Source organism: Taeniopygia guttata, chromosome 3 (genome assembly GCF_048771995.1).
Source record: "Taeniopygia guttata chromosome 3, bTaeGut7.mat, whole genome shotgun sequence".
Lineage (NCBI taxonomy): Eukaryota > Metazoa > Chordata > Aves > Passeriformes > Estrildidae > Taeniopygia > Taeniopygia guttata.
The window spans coordinates 106,718,249-106,730,122 of NC_133027.1; the positions used below are offsets into that span (position 1 = coordinate 106,718,249).

The window sequence follows — 11,874 nt, forward strand, 5'->3', positions numbered from 1 at the left end:
CCCGTCTTCATTTTTTGGTTTTGCCCCATTAATAAGAACAAAACCAAACCAGAGAGGTGCCTGGCTTTTCCCGGGGAGCCAGCTCACCTTCACCCTTTATAGAACAGGGTTATGGCTAAGGAACGTGTTCACTCTCGCTCGCAGGTGGTTTCAATATTCCCACAGAAGGTACATCTTCATACCTGGCGAAATAAAAATAGTTCGCCTTCCTGGCGGTTCCCTCAAACCGTCAGAATTTGGGAAACGCTTTGGAAAAAATAATGTGATATTCCTGTAACAAAATCAAAGCAAACTTGCAGTCGTCCGACACGGCAGGCTGCTCAAAACGACAGTGTCTGCTTTAGTTATACGAAAACTAAAAATAAAGAAATAGTTGATTTTCAGAGTCAGGTTGGGACAAATGTGATGTTAGAGCAGAGGGAAAAAATACGCCAAAGATGCTTTCATAAATTTGTCCCTAAATCATTGCAGTAAATATAGCATATGATTCTGGTGTACTGGAAAAAAAATGGGGATAGTTCTCTCGTCAAAGGTTTTGGAAATTATAAAGTAGTTTTTAAAGTGTTATTAGTGTGCAAGCAGATGCAGACACCGGGATGGAGAACCTGACAAAAAACTACCGTAAGATTACACTGTCGTCAAAAGAACATCAGGTAATTAATCGCTGCTAATGCAGGATTCAACGTGTCCTGGGCCCAGAATATCTGGGAGCTCTCATAAATACATATATTGCGTGCATCAGCACGGACTCCTTCTCTTCCAGACTATCCCAGGTTCATTTATCCGGAAAGGAAATATATTTCCTTGAGAATCGTTTCCAAGAGGACAGACCTGCTTTCAATAGCCAAAAATTTCCCCGCGCGTTTCTTTCAAACTTTTGGAAATCGCGGCGGCAGCAAGCGGGGAGACCTTGGCTGTTTGTTGTTTTTTTTTTTTTTGAGTGGGGCGGTAGGGGGAAAGTGGTTGCTCAGAGTGGAGAGCGCAATTTAATGGGGTATAGGTGTGTGTTGGGGTGTCCTTTTTGGGGCAAACCGCTCGGAATCGCGGGTCCGGGGCCGCGCAGCTGGCGCTGTGGGCGCGGTGGCCGAGCCCGGCCCCGGCCCTGCGTGGGCGTGTCGGCGGGCGGCGCTGCCCGGCCCCGCGGATCGCGGATTGGGCGTGGGGAGGGAGCGAGGGCTGCTCGCTGCCAGAGAAAGTTTTGGGGAGGGGTGGATGTTTTTTTCTTCCCCCAGTGCGAGGAAAGGGGGTTTGGTTTGGGTTTGTTTTGTTTGCGCCGCTCCGCTCCGCTCCTCGCCCGCTCGCTTTCTTCGTCTGGCCGTGGGTTCTGGGGACTTTTTAATTTTCGGGGTTAATTTTTTTCTTTTTCTTTTCGTCATTTTTTGGTGGTTGGCTCTCCGTCCTTGCCCCTCCGGGAAGTGCTCCACCAGCCGCCTCTCGCCCCGCCATCCCTCCCCATGCGCCCGGGGCCGCGGGCAGCTCCGCGGCGCGCACCCGGGAGCTGAGCTGCGGAGCGGCGCGTCCCCTCCTCGGGCAGGATGTACACGGCCGGGCTGGCTCCTTTCTACGCCTCCAACTTCAGCTTGTGGTCAGCGGCGTATTGCTCTGCTTCGGGGCCGGCGGCCGGCGGCTGCTTCCCGCTGGACGCCGCGGCGGCGAAGAAGCCGTCCTTTTGCATCGCCGACATCCTCCACGCCGGCGGCGAGGCGGCGGCAGGAGCCGCCGACAGCCTGTCCGGAGGGCCCGGTACCGGGATGCCGGCCGCGCTGGGAGCCGTGCACCACGGCGGCCCCTTCCACGCCGCGGCTTCTCCGCTCCGGCCCACGCCCGTCGTGGCCCCCGACGCCCCCGCCGCCGCCGCCGCCTTCCCGCCGCGCCTCTCGCCGCTCTCCGCCGCCTACCACTCCCACCACCACCGCCCCCCGCAGCACCGGTCCCCCGCGGCGGCGGCGGCGGGCGGCGGAGGCGCCCCGGCCCCCGCCCGGCTGCCCGGCGGCCACACGCACGGCTCGGCGCCGGCGCCCGCCAGCAAGGACCTGAAATTCGGCATCGACCGCATTTTATCGGCGGAGTTTGACCCCAAAGTCAAGGAAGGCAACACGCTGAGAGGTAGAGAAATTGGCTTGTCCGCTTTCCCTGCTAGCGCTCTCGGTGCTCTTTACTTGTACTGCGATTAGCGACTACACCCGCGATTTGAAAACTTTTCGATCTAGGCGAGAAAATAATTATTAAAAAAAAATACAGTTATAAATCAGAGTTTCTAACAGCTCTCACTGAGCCTCCCCCCCTCCCCTCCCCGGCCTCCGCACGGCAGAGCCGGGGGCGCAGGGCTTGCGCCCCTGGGAAAATAGCAATACGTGAAAATAGCGAGCGGAGCGCTCCGCACTTCCCGGAGCGGCCGGGGATTTCTGCCTCTCGAGGCGCTGCCCGTGTTAAAGGCTTTCGCGGCAATCCATCTCCCCTCGCAGCCTGTAAACATCCTGAGCAAGGGAGTAAATATGTCGGAGGATGTCTCACTGCCGGGGCATGGCTGCATCTCCCGAGGAGAGCCCCTGGGGGCGGGAGACGGCTGCTTGGTGGCCCCCCGAGACCCTCCGACCGGGCACCCGCTCCGAATCATGCCGGGTTGTCGGTCTCGACCGCGGTATAACAGAGCTCTCCTTGTTCCTGTGCTCGCAGATCTGACCTCCTTATTAACTACGAGCCGCCAATCTGGGGTTCATCTCCCCAACTTGCAGCCTTCCGCCGGCCAGTTCTTCGCGTCTCTAGACCCCATTAACGAGGCCTCTGCTATCCTGGGTCCCTTAAACACAAACCCAAGGAGCTCAGTGCAGCACCAGTTTCAAGACACTTTTCCAGGTACATCTCGTCCCTCCTCGACCCTCCCGTGCCGCAGGGCCCTCTGTCCTGGAGCAGGCCCCTTCCTCCCGGAGGGACATGCCAGGCAATTTTGCAAGGCCGGGGTGTACGATTTTGGGCAAAAGCCGGGCTGCGTGGGGTGGGGGGAGGAAGAGCTGCCTAGGGCCTGATCTAGAGGACCATCCCATCGAGTACAGGAGTAATAACCTGGGCTGAGAAAGAAAAAGCGGGGAGGTGGGAGAGTAAGAAATTCGGGTTCCACACAGCTCCACCCGCGCCCGAAGCAGCACAAACTGACAGGACACGTACCCATCGGGCAGGCAGGGCCACGCTAGCCCGGGCCCTCCCTGCACATCGCACTCCAACTCTTATTCAGATCGATTTAAGGCTCCCTTTCAGCCTGTGATATTAATAACGCCATCTCCCTCTCTCTTCCCCTGCTTTTGTCTTCCCATCCCAGGTCCGTACGCAGTTCTAACCAAGGACACTCTGCCCCAGACGTACAAGAGGAAACGCTCCTGGTCCAGGGCTGTTTTTTCCAACCTGCAGAGGAAAGGTTTAGAAAAACGGTTCGAAATCCAGAAGTATGTCACCAAACCGGACAGGAAGCAACTGGCGGCGATGCTGGGGCTGACAGATGCTCAAGTAAGAATGGCTTCGGTTTTATTTCAAACCTTACTTCCAGTTTAGATTAATACCAGAGGACAGTGAGGTTTCAAAGTGATTTCCCTTCCTTTATAATGAAGGCTGTCTGAGGAGCTGCACCTCACCCCGAGCATCTCTTGCGCCCAGGTTCCGCGGCGTACCGCGGCCCGGCGCGGAGTTTTCGCCTTTGTTTTGCCCACCGAGGAGCAGGCCGGGTGGAGAGATGAGCGGGGCCAGGGCAGGCCACCAGTGTGCGCTTTACTGGAGTGCAATTTGCTGTAGGAGGCAGTTTAGGGCAAAGGAAGTAGAAGCGAAAACACTGTTCTTAATATCCCTTTTTTTTTTTTTTTTTTTAACTTTTTTGTTCTAAATCTTTCCTTGCGTTGTGAAATCCTTCGTTCTGAGGAAGTGAAAACACTTCTTCAAACGGAAGCATTAAACGCCACTCTGTAATGATTCCATTATTGAGGGCCCGCAGCGCACAGAATTGTATAACGCTGTGGTTTCTTGAGCAAGATTTGGTTTCCTGGAAGAAGTAGAAGGAGAGAGGAAAAAAAACCTACCCAAACAAACAAACAAACACGGGGTGGGGTATGTGCGGTATTTAAATACACAAACTAGAAGGAGGAAAAAGCCAAAAAAAAAGCCCTTCAGTGGAGTAAGGATGTGGGCAGCGGGAGGGGAGGACGGCGCTCCTCATCTCCCCGCGCTGCCGGGCGCGGTGGAAGGGGTCGGGGCAGGGCGCGGTGCGGGGCGCGGTGGGGCCGTGCCGCCCGTCTAAGGGCGGCGCGGCCGCAGGTGAAGGTGTGGTTCCAGAACCGGAGGATGAAGTGGCGGCACTCCAAGGAAGCGCAGGCCCAGAAGGACAAGGAGCCGCCGCCGGAGCCGGAGCCGGCGGCCCAGCGAGCCGGAGCACCGCCCGCCGCCCCCGGGGAGCCCGAGCGCAGCCCCAGCCGCTCCGACGGCGACAGCGACAGCAGCGACGCTGAGTCCCTCGACATGGCCCCCAGCGACACAGAACGGACTGAGGGCGCCGAGCGGAGCGTGCCCGCCGCCGGGCTGGGCAAGTCCTGCGGCAGCACCGGCCTGCCCTCCCCGCCGCCCGCCGCCGCCAGCCCCGAGCCGCGGAGCGGTCTATAGTCGGGGCGGCCCGGGACCTGGGCGCTAATTTATCTCCTCCCCCCGCCCCGGGAGCGCGGCAAGGCCGCCCAGCACCGGCCCCGGCCCCGGCCCCGGCCCGCTCCTGCCTGTGGCCAGCGCCCGGCCCGGCCCGGGGCGAGGGGCCGAGGACGCAGGAGGAGCGGGGAGCCCCAGCCCCGGGGCGGCAGAGCGTGAGGCGGCCGCCTTTCCCTCAGAGCTGCTCGCAGGAGACCGGGGGATTTTCCTTTTTTTTTTTTTCTTTTTTTTTTTTTTTTTTAATTTTAATTCTCCGTTACCCGCCCCTCGTTCTCTCCAAGGAAAATCCAAGCGAGGGACTGAAAGAACGCTCTCCGAAATCCCCACCTTTCCCCGCCCCACCTCCCAACCAATTTACAATGTGAAGTATTTTGCCAACGTCCTCATTGGTTGCAACTTGTTGCTTCGAATAATCCGGCCAAGAAATACTGCACTGACAAAATATATAAATATATATATATTATATATATATATATATAAAACTCCTGTAAATAAAATGTTTGCTATGGTTTGTAGCCACGTCAGTCTTTTGACCAGGGGCGAGGGCTGGCGTGGCTGCCCCAGCTTCCTCCACCCTGCTCGAAGGCATCAGCTGCCTCTCCTCGCCTCGGAGCCTCCGCAGGCAGCCTTCTATTTTTTTTTTTTTCCCTTTTTTTTCCCTAACAAAGGCAGTGACAAGGACTGGATTTGATGACGCAAAGTCATGCCCCCGATGCGAAAGTCACCAGTGGCATTCGTATCCCCGCATGTGCCTGTGCCGTGTGTGGCGGATTTTGATGCCAGGCTGGGCTCGGCTGTCCGACCGCCGCTGCCCGGAGCCGGCGGGGCAGTTTTGGGGCGCAGGGGGTGGGGGGCACGAAATGTTTGATGCGCTCCCCTTGGCTTGGCTTGGCTTGGCTTTGCCGCGCTTTGCTGTCGCTCCGCAAGCCCCCGTGACGTCACAGCGCGGCTGTGCGGCTGTGGGGGGCGCGCTGTGACGTCACACAGGCGGGGGTAGGGTGACACCGGGGCGGATTCTCCCCCCATCCCCGTGGATGCCCCCCTCGGTGCGTGCGGACTCCCCGGGGATCCAGGCCGGGATCCGACGTCAGCTTCGCCCTCGGAAAAATAGAAAGCGCCGCGCTACTCCGTGCTCCGTTCCTCCCGGGGCTGCTCCTGAGGGCAGCTCGCTTCTCCCTCCTGCCTTGCCAAGCAGCTCGGATTAGAGCGAAAGCCGCGGCGGTGAGCAGCCCCCTTGCTTCCCTCTGGGAAGAGCTTTCTGCCTCGGCACAGAAATCCGCGGGGGCCGGGATGCTGCTCACGGAGGCAGAGGAAGGGGCAGGAGAGGCCGAGCCGCCCTCCCTCTGTCCCACAGGCTCGGCCGATGGGCACTGAACTTGGGACTTCGCTAGAAAGAAAGGGGAGACAGAGGAATAAAGCAAAAGACCAGAGAAATGCCAATGTCCTCCAGCGATGTGGAGGCGGGTGCACGTCTGGCCTTCTCCCGCTGCTTCTCTGAAGGCTCAGGCGACAAATCCTTCGAGGCCGGGGGGGGTTTTCCGGGGAGGACACTCTCCTGGGGGCCACCCTTGTTAGCGAGAGCAAAGCCCAGAGGAAAGGGAATTAAGCACCCACAGAATGCCCCCACCAGAAGCCCTGGGAGAAGGAGCTGGGGTGTGCAGCAGGCCAAGAGACGTCTTGTGGGACGAAGGAGGGACGGGTAAATTGGTAAAAAAGGTGAAACCGGGAGGGCAGAGGCTCCGTCAGAGCCAGCGCAGGCAGGGTGACCTCCAAGGAGGGCGCACACAAAGTTCTGATGCGCTCCTGGATGCCCGCGGGGGCAGCGCTCCCGGGGTGCCGTCCCTGACCGACCCCTCTTGGGACAGAGAAGTGGGACGGGGGAAGAAATTATCTGGAAGGGCCTTGTAAATTAATGTTTTGCCTTTAAGACCTTGCCAAGGAGGAAACGAGGGGGTGTCCCGACTTATCGGGGCACGGCGTGGGCCCTGCAGTTCTCGTTCAGCCCCAGAAAGCGGCTGCGCCCATCAGCGCGGGATTTGCCATCATGTTGGAACTCCCCTAAATGCGAGGGAAGATGCGGGACAGACGCCCAGCGAAACACGACTGTTTCTCCCCCGATAAACTACCGTGGTGCGGCTCACGGAACCGCAGGAATTTGCCTCTTTGAGTTTGCTTCCTGAAGACTAGCCCGTGCAGGAGAGAGGGTTATGGAGCGGCTCTTGTCAGATGAGAAAGGAAAAGCGCGTCGGGAAAGAGTTTCTCTTCCTTTGGGTTAAAGAAATCTGCGTCTTCTCTAGCTCAGGGCTGGCTGCGCGGGGCCAGGCTCTCTCCACCTCGGCCTCCCCAATAACGGGAACAGTGTCCGTCTGGATTTGGGGTCGGGGAGAGAGCGAGGCAATGCCTTTATGGCATCATTTTAAGATAACACGGAAAAAAAAAAAAAAAAAAAAAAGGGAGTGGGTGGGAAATAATGCTTTTGGGACTCGAGGTTTGGGTAAAGATACTCAGGTCGGAATGGAAGAGATGGGACAAAATTCCTTTGTCCTGCGCCCGCTTTTTGTGCTGTTTGGGCCGAGGGGGCAAGTGGTGGAGCGGGAGGAGGGGTTTCTTCCTCCCCCCCAGTTACAGGGAAAATTAATTATATCTCTCCAGTTTGCTCCTCAGTGCATGTGCAGGTACAGCAAAGCCACGAAAACGAGTTTGGGGAATGATGTGCCCGTGGAGGGATTTCTCTCCCTCTCTACAAGGAAGGGAATTTCCCCCGTCCCTCGAGGCTGCAGTTGCTGCTCGATTTCTGCGGGATAAAATCGGGACAATGTCGTGACCGCGGGCAGCTCCCACGCCGTTGGCGGGCGAAGGCGATATGTCCGCAGTGCAATGCAACACCCCCGCTCCCAGAACAGGTCAAAGAAAGCTTGGGAGAACCTCTATTTTGTTTGCTTGTTATGGCCTGATAACCCGAAAGGCTTTTGATGCTGGTTGTCTCTGAACGAGAGACGCCCGAGCTCGCTGTTTCACTGCCGACCCCAAAATCCCGACAGTGTTTTAATCGGGGGCAGCAGCTTTCCAGGCGGTCTCTTCACCTCCCCTAAATCCGCTGTGGCTCTTTCCAGGTGTGTGCCGGGCCCCGCAAGCCCCTCTTGCTGCGGGCCGGGTGACAGGGGGTGCGCGGCGGGGCCGGGGTCCCCTCGGAGGGGCCGGCAGGAGCTGCCCCGGCGCTGCCCCGGTCCCCGCGGTCCCGGCCAGAGCAGGATCTTCGCACAAACTCTCTTCGTTGCTTCTCTTTCCCACCCGGGACCAAGAAGCGGGAGCGATAGACGCTGCCGCGCGGAGTACAGAGGTTTTCCTGCCTCCTCCTGCCTGGCATGTATGGGAAATCGGATTAATACAGAAGCGGGAGGCCTCGCCGTGCCGCCCCAATATCCCAGCCCTGTCTGGGGGCATCCACACTGGCAGAGATGCGCAGCCGGGCTGATCAGAGCCAGGTCCGGCCGGCCTTCTTCCCGGGGAAAAGCTTACCAACAACCCCACCTTTCCCGGGCGCTGTGTAAGGAAGCCCAATGAGATACTTTTCTTTTTTGCCCGATTTCTTACCAGAGACCTCCCATCTCCAGAGATCCGAGTCAACCTCAGAAATAATAGCCACATTAGAAGGGGAAAAAAAAACCCCAAAAAACCAAACAATAATACAACAAAACAGAAGCAATATTTTAATTAAGAGATACAGGGTGCAAAAGGGCCGGGTGAGGAACTGGCATCGGGGTCCGCCGCTGTCCTGCCCGGCCAGGATGGGGTGTCCGCCGCGGTCCCCCCGCCTCGGTGCTGCTCCCCCCAGAGCCCCGTGGGCGCGGAGCCGGCGGCAGCGAAACCTGAGTTCGCCTCCCTCGTTAGCAGAGCGAGACCGGCCCCGCTCCTTAGGAAAATATTTTTATTTTATTTTAATGTCGGGCTTAAGCTGATGTCTTAAAAAATAATTGTTTTCAGACCCCAGTTCGCTCGGCATCGCCGTTTCACACTCGCAGGCACACACAGCTTTCCCTGCAGTTCATGCCTCGGGACTGACTGGCGTCGGCAAGACAAACTGCAATCTCCAAAATGTCAACTTTTGCCACAATCTCGACTAAAAAAACCACCCCCTTCTTATTGCTGTTGAGCGCTCATCAGAAATAATGGCTGTTTACACAAAACCTTTATTCACTTTCTTAAATAAACACCAGTGAATTCAAATAAAGCAAAGCCTCAGCTATAATTCAAGCACAACGTTTGCTGTGTGTATTCTCGTCTGCGGACCTGGAGAGACTCCTCGGAGAGAAATATGAGGTCTCTTTTCATAGTCCACCTCCATTAGCTAAATATGCTAGCTCACCTCGGCCAGGTTTATACTACTTCGGTTTTCCTTTTTTCCCCCCTTTCTTTTTATGTTTTTCCCCGGCTGAAGCGGAAATATTTCCTCCCTTTTTCCCGGTCCCTTTTTACAGAGGTGTGGTCCGGGCGCTTTTCTTTTTCAATCGATTTGCAGAAGCCCCTTTCCCTCCCCTTTCACAGCCCCGGCTCGGGTACGCGCTGCGGGAGCTCCGCAGCAAGGGGAGGTGTGTGGGTTGGCGAGCCCGGTGAGGCGATACCAAGGTCTCACTTATCTCGGAAAGAGCTGTCTATAAATGCATTTCGTGCAGAACCACGAGCTCAGGACCCGCGGGAAGCAGCAGCGGCCCCGCCGCCCATCGCCCCTGGAGGGAAGCGGGTCCGTCCCGGCGCGGCGCGGGGAGCGCTGCCCTCCTGCTCCCCTCCTGCTCCCCTCATCTCCGCCGCTCCCAGGCCGGGACTCGCGGCCCCAGCCCTAATGAGATCCATTAAGCGTATTATTGATGTGGAGGTTTGCTGTGAGGTCCCGGCCGGAGGGAAGCGGGGCTCTGCTGCAGATACAGGCACTCTGATCTGCACCACCTGGCTGAAACCAGAGAGCCGCCACTTCATTAATGGGTTTAGCCTTTGCTAATTGGTGTCTTTAGGAGCCTTGCAAATTCTGCTCCGCGATCTTTGGAGGCAGCTTTTGTTTTTCCTTCTGCCGGTGACATTCGTTGACGGCAATCAGAGCCGATCGCACTGCAGCGCCGGCGGCCCGACAGCCCCGCCGGGCCGGGCCGGGCTGCGCGGCCGCTTCGGGCACCTCCTGCCCGCTGCTGCCTCCACCATCACCTCCCACCATCGTCATCTTCAGCAGATGGAACCCCGCAGCGAGAAGAGCCAAACCCTTTCCTCTCGCCGCGGTGACGGCTGCGGCAGGTGACATAGGGCAGGTGGGGAGAAATGAGCCTGTGACCCACACAGGGAAAGCGGAAAGCAGGCACGGGGGCCAGGGCTGTCCCTGTCCGCCGGGGCAGTGGGGAAAGCGGCCAAGGGACAAAGCAGAGCGGCAGGGGCAGCGCCCGGCCGGGCCAGCCCCGCTCCTGCAGCAGCCGGAGCCGCCGCGGTTCTCCCCGGCCCGGAGAAGCGGCGCCGCGGCCGAGCGCCTTTCGCCACCCGCCCTCGGGGTCAGCTTCATTGCCGGCCCCGCGGCTCTGAGCGGCTTTTCCGAGACTCAAGCGGCCGTAGCTAATGAAATCCGCTCACCGCAAATCACAGAGCTCTGTCGTACGCTATAATCAAATTTCTGCTTGCCTTAAAAAACCCGGGCCACCCTCCTCCACCCCCGTTCTCCGGGCAAACCCCAAATCAAAGGTTTCTAGCCATCACACCCCTCCAGTTATGCCTGGTCCCAGGCCATCTCTCCCGGCCTTCGTGCCATCGCCTGTTCTTCCCGCCTCCTCGCGATGACCGGTTCCTTTCCCCGGCTACGAAAAGAGATGGCTGCTCGGGACTATCCCTGTGTGCTTGGTCGGTCACCTGCATGGCAGCATGTGGGTGATGAAAGGATGGGGATGGTGAAGAGAACAGAGAGGTTGAAGGGTTTCTTGCCCATCAGCCTAAAAGAGGGGTCGGTGAGGAAGTGACACGCTCTCACAGACACACACACACAAATCACGCCAGCCTCATTTCCCGGGTGATGTGTCACCAGCCGTGTAAGTCAAGTATTCAGGGGTCAGACACGGCTGATAAATCACATCGAGCGGGCATTTTATCCTCCTCACGGCACCGTCGTCACCGGGCTTTGCCGAACCACTCCGCGGGCTGTGCCCTGGTGCCGGCCCCGAGGCGAAGGTTCAGAATCGATACGAGGCACTCCGGTTCTCCCCTCACCCCCTAATCCGGAGCCGGCCCGGCTTTGGCCCATTTAAGCCGGGTTACAAAGGGCTCTGACCCGTGCGGGACCGGGACAGACTCCCCAGCTCCACCTGACCCCCGAGCCCGTGCCTGGACGTAGCCATGGAAAGCAAGAAGAAGCAGGATGGGACGCGGCATGGAGCCGCTCCGTCTCCCCGAAAACATCCCAGTACTTTTCTAAAATCATGAGCTCCCAAGCTGGCCCGCGTCGCTAGAGCGCTCCACGCTTCCATGGACGAGCCCAAGACCTGGCCCTAAGCCTTGTCCTTGTCCTTTGACACCACATAAACAAAACGTGTAGTTGCAGAAGAAAAATAACTCGAGGGAATTACAGCCTGTGTTTTACAAGCAATCCATTTGAGCTTTTCTATTATCATCATTATTTTAACGACAGTAGAAGTACGTCGGAATTCTCTTTTTCAGAGCATTCATACAGAAATCTGTACGTATCTATTGGAGTATGGGCACGTCCACACACACACATCTTTATATGTAAAAGCAGTTCACTGCAAATACCCGTCTGTGTAAAGGACTAGACTGTGCGAGGGTATCAATGTCTTTAAAAGACCTTTCCGGCAAAAGTGCCTATATTACAGGCATGTTTAATTCCTGGCCATAACGAGACCTATCTTGATCATGCCCAGGACAATAAGATGACCTGATGAAGCAGAGTGAGCTTAGTCTACAAAAATGGGCTATTGATGAGAAGAAAGGTGTTAGACTGCAGCTGATACAACAGCCCCTTCTTACGGCTACAGCCTTTCAGCACAACTCGGGAGATGGTATTTTTACCAGTGGTGTAACAGGGATGATGTGGAGCTCGGTTCTGGCTCGGGCTTGGCTCTGTGCGGCTTCCCTTTTTACTGTAGCGCTTCAGTTCTCTAGAACGGAATGCATCCAGTACCGCTCGCTTCACAGCATCGTATTTCCAAGACA

General features: G+C 57.4%; 1 protein-coding gene across 2 annotated transcripts; it reads left to right on the top strand.

Moving 5' to 3' along the window:
• The first annotated feature begins 983 nt into the window (after nt 1-983).
• Nucleotides 984-5,192, top strand: HLX (H2.0 like homeobox). Of its 2 annotated transcripts, XM_030269163.4 has the most exons (4): nt 988-2,106; nt 2,677-2,856; nt 3,317-3,501; nt 4,300-5,192. In XM_030269163.4, exons 1-4 carry the CDS (start codon nt 1,536-1,538, stop codon nt 4,639-4,641), a joined length of 1,278 nt encoding a protein of 425 aa, XP_030125023.4. In that variant the 5' UTR covers nt 988-1,535; the 3' UTR covers nt 4,642-5,192. The 2 variants fall into 2 exon arrangements, with proteins under 2 accessions (XP_030125024.4, XP_030125023.4); XM_030269164.4 differs by lacking the exon at nt 2,677-2,856 and having other exon boundaries at nt 984-2,106.
• The last annotated feature ends 6,682 nt before the right edge of the window (nt 5,193-11,874 follow it).